Source organism: Acinonyx jubatus, chromosome A3 (genome assembly GCF_027475565.1).
Source record: "Acinonyx jubatus isolate Ajub_Pintada_27869175 chromosome A3, VMU_Ajub_asm_v1.0, whole genome shotgun sequence".
Lineage (NCBI taxonomy): Eukaryota > Metazoa > Chordata > Mammalia > Carnivora > Felidae > Acinonyx > Acinonyx jubatus.
Window position 1 is genome coordinate 131,720,217 of NC_069388.1, and position 13,087 is coordinate 131,733,303.

General features: G+C 39.0%; 1 protein-coding gene across 15 annotated transcripts in view; it reads left to right on the plus strand.

Moving 5' to 3' along the window:
• The window catches only part of KIDINS220 (kinase D interacting substrate 220), a 101,370-nt gene that overhangs the window by 18,631 nt on the left and 69,652 nt on the right, over nt 1-13,087 (plus strand). For 10 of the 15 annotated variants that reach the window (XR_008289700.1, XR_008289701.1, XR_003426947.2 and 7 more), the window contains exons 5-11: nt 1,217-1,315; nt 2,222-2,323; nt 4,804-4,902; nt 6,606-6,803; nt 9,066-9,164; nt 10,792-10,890; nt 12,162-12,260. Coding sequence is in view for 9 of the 15 variants with exons in the window: in XM_027077819.2 (XP_026933620.1) it covers nt 1,217-1,315; nt 2,222-2,323; nt 4,804-4,902; nt 6,606-6,803; nt 9,066-9,164; nt 10,792-10,890; nt 12,162-12,260 (795 nt within the window). In the remaining 6 variants the exon portion in view is untranslated. The remainder of the gene's footprint in view (nt 1-1,216; nt 1,316-2,221; nt 2,324-4,803; nt 4,903-6,605; nt 6,804-9,065; nt 9,165-10,791; nt 10,891-12,161; nt 12,261-13,087) is intronic. The other 5 variants (XR_008289702.1, XR_008289704.1, XM_027077821.2 and 2 more) reach the window with 1 other exon arrangement.

Genomic DNA, 13,087 nt, shown 5'->3' on the forward strand with positions numbered 1-13,087 from the left:
GTGCTGTACGGTTCTACGGGTCTGGACAAGTGCATCGTGTACGTCTACCGCCACATTTTAAACAGAGCCGTTTCACCGCTAACAGTACCCCCATGCTGCCCCTTTGTAATTCCTCTCCACCCCCTCCTCAGCCCCTGGCCACTGCTGATCTGTTTTCCCTTTCTACAATTGTGCCTTTTCTAGATTAGGGCAAGTATTTTTTTTAATCTCCTTTTTAGTGATGATGAAAGAGAATCAGAGAAGGATTAAGTGATTTATATTCTCAAAACCAAATGTGGATTTAATGCCGGTTCAAAGACAAAACGTTCATTTCTTAGTATAATTTGATTACATTGGTCTCTTTTACTGAATTGTGTTCTAGCTGAAGAGAAAATTGCTTAAAATAAAAAACAGTAGAAAAGAAAATTGCTCCTGTAGTTTAGAAAATAGAAAGTTATCATGCTGGTAATTCATACTTGATGACTTCGCCCCTGGATATCATGATCTACAGATCATTACCTTAGCGTCCTGTCTTTTTTAGGAAGAGGTGCCGTAGTGATCTGGGATTTATAGGTCGTGTTTATTGTTAAGTTTTTATTTACTTATTCTGAAAGAGAGAGAGAGAGTGAGTGTGTGCGTGCACACGAGCAGAGGAGGAGCAGAGAGAGAGAGGGAGAGAGAGAATTCCAAGCAGGCTCCACACTGTCAGCATAGAGTCTGATGTGGGGCTCGATTTCATGAACCATGAGATCATGACCTGAGCTGAAATCAAGAGTCAGACACTCAACTGACTGAGCCACCCAGGCGCCCCTATAGTATGTGTTTAAATGCAGGAGCCAAATATCATTGCTGGAATTCCTCTCTAGAAAAACTCTAGGCTCCTACAAGGAGAATATATAGGGACATATAAAGTGTTCTGAAGCAAAATTTTTAAGGAGCCAAAACAAAACTTGGAAATGTGAAAGAATTCAACATGAATATTCTCTATTTCAGTTTCCATGATAGAGTCAAAAGTTGGAGTAATAATATCTGGAATTAAGAGATTTGACTTATTTCTGATACTATTGTATATTTCTCCGGGGAGCTTGGGAGTTTCAAACTACATAGTAGTGCCTTCGTAAAACAATGGTTTTAGAGAAAAATATTCAAAGGAGGCACTTCATTAATGCCATTTTTGTGCTTGGAAGTGATCACAAAAGTTTTCTTTCCACCCGCTTCCCCTCTTTTTTTTCCTTAGGGAGGATGGACCGCTCTCATGTGGGCATGTTACAAAGGCCGCACCGAAGTGGTCGACTTGCTGCTTTCTCATGGCGCCAATCCGAGCGTCACTGGTTTGGTGAGCATTAGCAAAAATGTCACTGTGACACAAGTGGGAAGTTCTCTTAGGGAACACTTAAGACTGGTTACGTTTTAGACTTCATATTCAATGGAAATGATCTAGATCTTACTAAAGATAATAATGCAGGATGTGATTTCAAAGCACAATGAGAATTTTTTTCTCAAGCTAAGCTTGTCGCTCAGTTCTTATCAATAAAAAGGCAGCTCTTAGAGCTTAAATGTTAATTTAGGATTTCAAAATCCTTAAGTCATCTTACCTGTTTTCTGTGGGTATGCATTCTTAATCTAAACTTATTTAAAGGAAAGGGGTGTTTATATATGTGTGTGTATCTATCTATCTCCATACCATTTTTCTATACATTTCTTTAAATGGTAATACATGCATCACTACTCTACTTGAGACTGGGTCTCAGACTGCAGATTGAGAAATTGTCTATATTTTGTACTATATACATGTATGTCACATCATGTACTCTTTAACTATCTTGTGATTTTGTCAATTATACCTGAATAAAGCTGAAAAAAAAGAGAAACTTATTCAAGTTAATGGAAGGATTATATAAGAATAGTTTCACATTTCTCTTACTAGTCTTGCCTGTTGGCTAGAAATCACATTAAATGTATTAATCTGTAAAAATAAATATGTTCATAATATGTATGTATTTAAGGTTGAGTGCATTTTATTTGATGATTATGTTTTATGACTGTTTTTTAAGTAGAGAATGATCTGTAACTTGATTTTTTTAAGTTATTACTTTGTATTACTCCCTTTGTTATTTACTTTTCTTAGCACATGTGTGTTGTAAATATCCACCTAAAAGATTTTTCTTTCCCCCCCTCCCTTGCCCGCTCCCTCCTCATCTTTTTTCCTGTCTACTTACATCCCCACCTACCTGTCTCCCAGCAGTACAGTGTTTACCCCATTATTTGGGCAGCAGGGAGAGGCCATGCGGATATAGTGCATCTTTTACTGCAAAATGGCGCTAAAGTCAACTGCTCGGATAAGGTAGGTCAGCAAGACCTTTCCGGGTTCCGGTCCGCGTTATGTCCGCGCAGCACGTCTGAGTATAGGTTTCTCTATATGATCGCATGAGATTGCGCTGATGAATCTTCTCATTGTGTTTATGAATGTGTTTTATATAGTCAGGTATGTCACAGGCAGATCCCTTGTAACTACTACCTTCTGAGTGTCCCTCTGTTGATTTTTTTACATCACATTCATCATTCTCTGGAAAATAGATAGGGATGATTCCCTGTTTTCATTTTTTGAAATTTTCTATTGTGACTTCAGTTCTGTCTGCTTTCTGTATTGTTGCCAGAGTGGTTTTTCTAAAAGTCAGGTTTAGTTTTCTCTCTCTCTCTCTCATGCTTAAAATGCTAAAGACACCGATCCCTGGTGTGATGTGGGAAGATAGGCCTTGTCCTCTCTCTGCCTTCTGAGCCCTGTAGCTGCCTTGCCTGCACGTGGCCAAAGGATGTGGGTGCCTCAGTTCGTGTGTTCTTGGTCCTTCCATGCCTTTGCATGTGCCCTTTGAGCGTGGGGAGCCTTCTCCTCCTGTGCTTTACTTTCTCTTCATCCTTCACATCTGCTCATTTGCCATCCACTTCAGAAAGCTTCCCAGAATTTTGTTCTGTTCATTTTTTAAATCCTTAATCGTCATCGCAAACATTTAACAAGTATTTATTTAATTAGAACTTGATACATTGTGGCTAACTGTATTCTTTTCAAATTAATAACAGTTCAGTGAAATACAGGAAAATAGTATTAATCAGACATTTTTGATAATTGGAATACATTTTGAGCATAAATTTAAGTCAGATAGTATTGCTTAACCTGAGGGGAATGTCAGAAATTGTCCTTTTCTTAATCTGGATGGTACTTGTTTGGGTGCACACATATGTAAAAAAAAATCGTCAAGTAGTACAATTTAAGATTGATGTATTTTATACACTTTATGCAGGTTGTGCTCATTTTTTAAAAAGTATTATCTAAAATTATAGCTTAACAAGGACCGTAAAGAGACTATGGCAAATACTTACAATATGGCACTTAAAAATCTTGTATTTGGGGTTTGCCTGGGTGGCTCATTCGGTTAAGCATCCAACTTTGGCTTGGGGCATGATCTCATGGTTTGTGGGTTCGAGCCCTTTGTTGGGCTCTGTACTGACAGCTCAGAGCCTGGAGTCTGCTTTGGATTCTGTGCCTCTCCTCTCTCTGCCCCTTACCCCGCCTGTGTGCTTATTTATTTTTGAGAGACAGAACATGGGTGGGGGGAGGGGCAGAGAGAGAGAGGGAGACAGAATCAGAAGCAGGCTCCAGGCTCTGAGCTATCGGCACAGAGCCTGACATGGGGCTCAAACCCACAAACTGCGAGATCATGACCTGAGCCGAAGTTGGACACTCAACCGATTGAGCCACCCAGGCGCCCCTATTGATGTTTTCTGATTGACACTTTAATGTGATGGTGAAAGCTTTAATTTCTCCTTCTGACCTATTGAAAAATGCTTTATGGGACCTGGCATTCAAAGCCCCTCCAAAATCAGGTATTATGCTACCTAGTCTGTCAGTCTAACATTTTGAGAAAATGTTTAGTACCTACTGTGTGCAGTGCCCCATATATGTACTAAACACAGAAAATATAAAAACAAAGTTCCTCAGTCATGTTTGCTACATTTCAAGTGCTCAATAGCCGTATGAGACTAGTGGCTACTGTATTGGCCAGTGCAGAATTATAGAGCATTTCCATCAGCACAGAAAGTTTTGGACAGAGCTGTTATAGAAAGCAGGCGTTTATTACATGTTTATTTTAATCTCTGGTCTCATGTAGTTAAAGATCACTGTCGATATTCATGTGTCTCTTGATTGGCAGGCTCCCCAAAGATACAGCATTGTTTTTATGAATAATATATATTCTCTGATGTCTTTTGAATCACGTTCCAGCAGAAGGTGCAGTTTCTAGGCTAGAGTTTATTTTATCAAGTTCAGAGGCTGATTTGGGATTGGTGGCTTAGAGCATGGACTGAAGCCAAGCTTGTTTGGGTCCTGCGTCTTACTGTACCTCTTAGTAGCTTTGTGACTTTAAGCCAAAACTTCTCTGGGCCTCAGAAGTACTTAGAATCGTTTGTCATTTGGTTGTTACTATTTTTGCCTGTAGTCATACTGTTGAACTTTAAATTGTATTTCACAAGATACAGGAAGCACTGAAAGCTTGTTGAAAATTAGAGGCTGTATGACATTATGGTGGAAAAATTGTCACTAATTATGAAAGTTAAAGTTGGGTAAAAGAAATTTCATACAGTGGTTAATCATCTCTTCAGGAGAGAGAAAGTGGGAAAAATAAGATTTATCTAGGATTAAAATTATAATTTCTATAAACAGTAATTTAAGAATACTCAAAGTATGATTTTTATCAAAATTCATGTTGAGAATTTGTCTCTTTTACTACAGATCTGATAATAATTTTAAATTTATTATTATTATTTTAGTATGGAACTACTCCTCTGGTTTGGGCTGCACGGAAGGGTCATTTAGAATGTGTAAAACATTTATTGGCCATGGGAGCTGATGTTGATCAAGAAGGAGCTGTAAGTATCTTTTCTGTTTAGTCCCTCGTGTGTGTTTATAGTTTGAAGGGAGAGAATATTTTTTCTAAGTATATGCCTAGAAAATTTTCCCTACAGTTGTTAAATAATATGTAGACAAACAAGCATTTTTTTTCTATTATCCTGACAAATATATTGTAGATATGATATGTTATAAATATATGCCCTTAAGGAACCATTGCTAATGCATGTAAGTTTTAGGAGGCTAAAACTCTAAAGAACATCTTTCAGTAGTCTTACTCTTGATTGAATTCATATTGAAATACTCTTTAAGTCAAATAGTTGGAAATACTATTAATTGTGGAAAAAAGTTATGTTCTGTTAAAATACCTTTTCCTTAAAAATTTAAAATAATATTGTAAGTTTTTGGATAATTTTGAGCTGTGGCTTGTTTTCCTTCTCCAGTAGATTTAAAAATGTCAGAAATTGGTGGTCAAAACCTAGAACGCCTAAAAGCTGGTTCAATACATTATTCTGACTAGCAGGTATTAATTCCTTATTGAGCACCTGCTGTGCATGCAGCCCTGTGCCAAATGTGCTGGAGATACTGGAGAGGCCTGACAAATTTCTTTTCCCTTGAAATTTTGAGAATATAGTTAAAGGAAATTATATTTATGCGTAAGAAATGATTAATACAGACTATTATTTGCAAAATGAAGTATTATGTGAGATGGATCATTGGAGTATTCTGAGGAGACATACCACCAAATCTCTGGCTGCAGTGTAACAAAAGTGAACTCTGTATCACACTTGACTTCTTGACATGATACCAGCCGGTTGCTCCTATTTTCCATACTGGCAGATGCTACTACTTGCTGATCTTTTTAGTGCTGTGTCAAGAAAGAGTGTGATTCTTATGTGAAATTCATACGTTTCACTCTCCTTTTTTCTGCACAGTTTATCAAGTGGAAGAGTGGCTATTTCTATGATTTTTGACTTAAAGAATTTTAAAAGGCTATTCTATTTTAATATGTGAAAACAACTATGACTTAGTTTTAGGGGCTGGTCTAATAACTGAAATATTTCTATAAGGAAATTACATGATGTCTCAATATAGATCAACTTCTCAAGAAACAATTTTAATACTTTTGGTAACGGGTCAGTTTCTTCCATCAGGTGATTTACTGTTATAAACTATACGTGCAGCTTTTAAAAGAACCACTAAAAATAAGACCATTTTTGAAAAATGTGGTTTCTAGGTCACTGTGAAAGGAGAATGTATTACACTTTATTGAAATATCCTATAGCTATCAGTTCATTGTTTTCAATGAATTTCACTTCAGTTTTTCATATAGTTTTTATTATAAACAATTCTTTGAAGCCCAATTAACCTTATTTTGGATTATTTAATTTAGAATGTGCTTAATTTTGAATCATCCCATCTCATCTCATTATATAGTGAGAGGGTCTGTTCATTGTCAGCAAATCCAATGTCAGATTATCATTTGAAGAATTGAATGTCATAACAGTCCTCTTGACTCGAGAATTAATGTATCTTCAAAAACAGAAAATATGCTTCCTGACCAATTTTGGTATGTGATTGGTTATTTATATTGGCATTTTATTATCAGAAATAACTGTTAATGATAGACTATCTTTTTGAAAATACCAGTTTTATGATTATTGCATAAGTTATGTTTTCTAGAATGTACTGATTTCTTGGGCTTGTTTTTATTTTGTTTTAGAATTCAATGACTGCACTGATTGTGGCAGTAAAAGGAGGCTACACTCAGTCAGTGAAGGAAATTTTGAAAAGAAATCCAAATGTAAATTTAACAGATAAGGATGGAAATACAGCTTTGATGATTGCATCAAAGGAGGGTCATACGGAGATTGTACAGGATCTGCTTGATGCTGGAACATACGTGAACATACCTGATAGGGTAGGTTACCTATTTCAGATTGGTCGTCTAGTGGTAACATGATGGAAGATTACCTTAGCTTCTCACACCTTTCAGGATTCTTCATGTATGTCATGCATTTGTTTTAAGATAAATTTTATTTCTGCCTTTAGAACTGAGGAGTTAACAACTATTCAATCTTTGTGGAAGGTGTTCTTTTTAATCTTTGTCAGATAATATTGTTACTGAAAATATCACATGTACGGTAACTGTTCTTGATGTATATTACTGTCGTGTTGTTCGTGGCTGCTGTTACTCACTTCCCCAAGTTTTCAGGTACCACCTTTACACTTAAAATTTTCAAAATTGTACTCTTGCTCTACCCTCTTCTCAGAACTCTACACTTGTATATCCAACTCTGCTTGAACTCTGCTTGAATGTCTGCTGGGCTTTTAAGACTTAGGGCAAAGCAGATGACTTGTTTGTTTGGTTCATCCCAAGCCTGCTTTTCCTCCTGCCTCCATCTCAGGAAATGGTGTCCCCATTCACCCTGTTGTTAAAGCCCCAAGTTCTCCACAGTAGCCTTGGCTTCTCTTCCTCACCTGCCACATCTGATTCTTCAGTGAGTCCCCTTGGTTCTACCTGCAGAGTGCATCCTGTACGTGTCTGCTTCCTTTCATTTCCCCTAGTACCTCCCGAGTCTCAGCCACCGTCTTCCCTTGTTACAGCAACAGCACCTTAACCGGGTTCTCTTTTGTCTCTAATGTATTCTCCATGCTGTGCTCAGAGTGACCTCTAAAGCAACAAATCTCATGTGTACTCCTTTATTTAAAGCCATCCACGGCTTCTCTTGCACTTAGGATAAATGTTACTTCTTTGGTTTGTGAACACCATAAGACATTGTCCTTGCCTGACTCTCTGTCCTCGTTTTGCAACACTTTAACCCTGTTTTAATAGGTTGCAGGCATATTAACGTTCTTCCCTTTCTTGAACACGCCATCTTGTTGTTGCTCTGGGACCTCTGCACCAGCTATGCTCTGTTGGGAATGCTGATCATCATGATCACTGTGTAGCTGTCTCCTCCTTGTCATTCCGACCTCAGCTTAACTATGAGTTCCTCAGAAAGATCTTCTCCAGTGACCCAATCCAAAGTAGCTGTCCAGTCACTTTCTATCATATCACTGTTATTTTAATTTATTTGCATGGCATTTGTCTGATTGATTGTTTGTTTGTATGTATTGTCTGTTGTCTGTCTCCTGTAGCCTGTCAGTTCTTCTAGAGCTGGGACCTTGTTTGTCTTGTTTCCCAGTACCTAGAACAGTACATGGCACACAGTAAGCAATGAAATATTTACAACGTTTTATTAATTTACTAGTCTGGAGCCATATTAATGCTAACATTCTCACCTAAAGTTGGTTTGCCTTGGGTTTGTTTCTGCTTTTAATGTTGTAAAGATACTACTACACAGGGCGCTGAAGTCTGTAATCCTCAAGGACCTGCATCTTGATTTATAGCCCATTGAGGCCCACTAAGGATTGAGATGAGCCACAGCCCATAGACTCACCCAACTCAAATCCCTGCAACTGATACGTAATTTAGAGTAAAAAAAAAAAAAAATTCTGCCCATTGCCAAAATAGCCATTTTACATTTGAAGTAGTAGAAGGGTATAATTAATACTGATCGTTGCTTGGTGGATATAATTTCAGGGCAAAGAGATGTCTTTATGAGGTAATGAACTTCATCTAAGCCTCATTGTGGGGAATGAGTCAGTCTTAGGCACTGTTAGCCTGTAATGCCAAATTGCCTAGAATGTAGATACTGGTCTGGGAACCGGCCTCTCCCTTAATTAAATGTGGTTGGTTATAGACCCACTGATGGCCCTCGCCCTACAAATCCCTTTTTTACAACCCATGACTTTTGTCACATAGAATTACTCCAACAATTTTGTATTATGTCATTTCTAAGTGTTCGTTTGGTTCGTCGACAGCTATGGTGTCATTTTATTTAATTTACACTTAGAATGGGAGGTCTTCTTCAAAGAGAATGGCTTATCGTTCTGGGTGACTTGTCTTTCTCAACTTTTGTCCTGGAATTTCAGAGTCCTCATTTTGAGGTAGAACCTTCTCTGGCACTCAGGGCCCTTAATGTTAGGTGTTAATATTAGTTAACTAAAATTTTTCTCTTGAGTTACTCTTTTATCCAAGAAATTTTCAGAGCAATATCTGTTAGTATACAATGAACCTTAACTTCAAAGCAGTGTTTATTTGTTCTTGTCAGTTTGCCTTTTTTTTTTGTCTTTTCAGAGTGGAGATACCGTGTTGATTGGTGCTGTCAGAGGTGGTCATGTAGAAATCGTTCGAGCACTTCTCCAGAAATATGCTGATATAGACATTAGAGGACAGGTGTGTGTGTGTGTGTGTGTTATCTCTGCTGCTACCTCTGAGCATAATTAGTTGTACGTGTCGACTGATCCTAATGTCATTCTTCTAATTTTTCTGTGAAGATAAACATCTAGACCCTACGATATTTAATGGATGCCTATATTAAGTTTCACTGCCATTCTTACAGAATTTCTCCATTAACATCATATTAGATGACATTAGAGCATGTTAGAAGCTCGTATTTTTCAAACACGCCTCTTTTATTAATGTGTAAATATATTCAATCCTGAAATTAGTAGTTTACGAGACAGTTGCTGGTACTTTGAATGCATGTAATTTATTTATTCTGTTTAGTACTTTCCCTCTGTTCTGCCTTTTCCCTCCATATGTTGTTCTTCTATTCTTGCTGTTTCTCTTCTCCTTCCCTGTTCTGTTTGCCTTTCCTAGGACCACTTGATAGTGCCTGTGGACTTTGCTTAAGCCATAGCTCACAGAGCTACAAATTACAAATTACTAATGCTAGGTAAAAGCTCCCCTAAAGTTGTGAATTTAGCCAGTATTTTAAGAGATTTAGGTTAAAAAAATCTGTACTTAACCCATTTTGTTGTTGGACAGTCTACACTTCTGCTCAGTTTTTCCTTGTATCCAAATCCATTAAAAAAATATTTATTTACTTATTTTGAGAGAGAAAGAGGGAGGGAGGGAGAGAGAGAGAGAGAGACAGAGAGAGAGAGAGAGAGAGAGAGAGAGAGAGAGAGGATCCCAAGCAGGCTCCACACTGTCAACGCAGAGCCTGACTTGGAGCTTGATCTCTCCAACCGTGAGATCATGATCTGAGCCGAAATCAAGAGTCTGATGCTTAACCAACTGAGCCACCTGGGTGCCCCCAAATCCATTAAAAATTTTTTTTTTAACCATTTATTTTTGAGAGACAGAGCATGACTGGGTGAGAGGCAGAGAGAGAGAGGGAAACACAGAATCCAAGGCAGGCTCCAGGCTCTGAGCTGTCCGCACAGAGCCCAATGTGGGGCTTGAACCCACAAACTGTGAGATCATGACCTGAGCCGAAGTCAGACCCTTAACTGAGCCGCCCAAGCGCCCCTCCATTTTTAAATCAAACTAATAAATATTATGCCAAATGCTGTGAGGGACTTAACATGGAATCCTTGGCTGTAAGAAACAGCATATTTTAGGGAGGTTTTACTTTGTTTTGTTTATGTTTTTGTGTTTTGCATAAACATATAAAGTGATGCCTTTTGATAGAAGATGGTACATGATTGATTGCTTAATGAAAGGTTCGAGTGTAAGAGTCTTGAGTTGGGGAAAGAGGGCATTAAGGCTTTTGAGAGCAGGTAGAATTTGAGTAAGATTTGAAAGATGGGTTGGATTTAGATAGGTAGAGAAAAGGAAGACTGGTATTTCAGGCAAGGACAGTGGAATAATAGGATGAGAAAATTCAAGAAAATGAGCAAGTGAAAGACTACTTCTTAGCTGCTGAACAGATAAGGGTTGATATTCTTTCCTGTTTGTTGGTAAGATCTCTTAATGCTTTCTGGCAGAAATGTTAAAAATGATGTTTTATGTTTACAAGTAGCAGTTTCCCAATATTGTATCTTATATGAAGTGATGATTTTTTTCTATTTTGTAGGACAACAAAACTGCTTTATATTGGGCTGTAGAGAAAGGAAATGCGACGATGGTGAGAGATATCTTACAGTGCAATCCTGACACTGAAATATGCACAAAGGTATCAAGACCCAGTGCAGAATGTTTGCTGATTTTTTTCAGTCATTGGTGTTTGATGTTAGAATTATGCTGATTTTACTGGCAATAGTCTATATCAAATCAGGCAGTAATTTTGTATCCTTTCGGAAGTTGTGTATTCACAGGAAAATACAGTGTGTAATTCGTTACTTTTTAATTAAACACTTTCAGAAAATACAATATCAGCTATTCACAAATTGTAGACAGGTCATTTCCTCAATCCTTTTATGCTCTTGTTTGGAATGCAGATCATATTTCCTTTTAAAAGACCAAGGTGGGTGGTTCTTGGTTCCCCAAACCAGTTGCTTTAGTCTATTTTACTTAAATCATGTGAAAAATATAAAACTTGATAAGACTTTAGCGACTGTATTTGGCTTTATGTGTAATAGTTTTCCATGGGGAAATATATCTGGAATTCTGGATCGAGGTGGCAGGCCTTCCTAGTGAATAAACCCACTTTGGAGTTACTACCCTTATACTTCTATTTTATCTGCTGCGGATTGGGACCAGCCTCTTTCTGTCCGGATTTTGGTAACATCAGTGCCCTAGGACAGAAAGTTTCCTGGGTTACCTTTTGATTTATGGGTGGCTCCTAGATAATCTTTTTTTTTGGACCTATGTGACGACCACTGTGACCTTATGTGGGTTCTGACCAAGCTTCTGTTTTCCTAATTCAACGCTGAGCTATGTATGGTCTCTTCTTATTTCCCTCAATTTGATTTTGAAAAAAATCATGAACTTTTTTGAGGTTTTCCAGACGCATGCTGTTTGTATCAAATTGTTATCCCTGTTACACACGGGTCCTTAGGTGCATAGAGATCTGAAGTGACGCTGGTAAAGATTTCTGGAAAATCTAGACACTGGCGGGCCTGGACACTGGCTGAGCTGTGGGTCAGTTGGGAAGATGGTGAGAACGGGACGTAGTCTCTGGCGGTGCTGCCCAGATGTCAGTGGTGGAGCCTGGGGTACGGCCACATCAGTGAGGGGCAGGGCACTGTCGCCAGAAATGGCTGACGAGTCGCTGGGCCATATTCCCATTCTCGGCTGAGTGACACCAGATGATTTCGATACAAATGATTGGTGGTGAAAGGCAGTTTTCTTACTCGTTTCTATGGCTACGTTTTTTTGAGGGCATTGGCGATATGGTCTGGTACCACAGTCAGACAGTTGAATTCTTACATGTGCATTTACATGACTTTAAACACGTAGGAGTAACACTGTTAATCTGGCAAAACTTCTTATCTGTGCCTGCAGGATGGTGAAACACCGCTTATAAAGGCCACCAAGATGAGAAATATCGAGGTAGTGGAGCTGTTGCTAGATAAAGGAGCTAAAGTATCGGCCGTGGATAAGGTAAGACATCTGCGCAGAGAACGCTCTTTGGAAGGCTGTTGCTAGCCTGACCTAAATAGTTGCTGGACTTAGAGGGGGGCTGGTTTCATTTTGCGGAGGGAGAGGTTACTTGCTAGGGATATCTCTTTGGGGTTTTGGTGCCGTGATCTCTTCTTGGCTGTTCTGATAGCGTGCTGCAGAGTGGGCAGACCTAGTGTGCTGTTAAAGAGGCCGCTTCAGATTTTCCTTCCGTTGCTCATGCCGGTTCTGGTGAGCCGCCGCCGACCACCATCCGAGGAGGACGTCGTCCGATGTAGAGCCTGGTTGCGGATAAACAGGAGGAAAGAATTTAAGGGGCTGGAGAAAATAGGCTCAGAGCAGGCTGGCATTTATGTCCACTAACAGGAGGTAACAGGTGCTGCTGCGTCCTCACCATAATTCTTTTAGAGAAATGTTCGTAGTTTTTTAAAGTTTATTTATTTATTTTGAGAGAGTGAGAGGCAGAGAGAGAGAGGGAGAGAGAGAATCCCAAGCAGGCTCCACACTGTCAGCACAGAGCCCGATGCAGGGCTCAATTCCACAAACCGTGAGATCATGACCTGAACTGAAATCAGGAGTCGGACACTTAACTGACTAAGCCATCCAGGCGCCCCCATAGTTTGTTTCCTTTTACTCTTTACTTATTTTTGAGAGAGAGAGAGAGAGAGAGAGAGAGAGAGAGAGAGAGAGAGACAGAGTGCGAGTGGGGAAGGAGCAGAGAAAGAGGGAGACAGAGAATCCAAAGCAGGCTCCAGGCTCTGAGCTGTCAGTGCTGCACCCGATGCGGAGCTTGAACTCATGAACCGCAA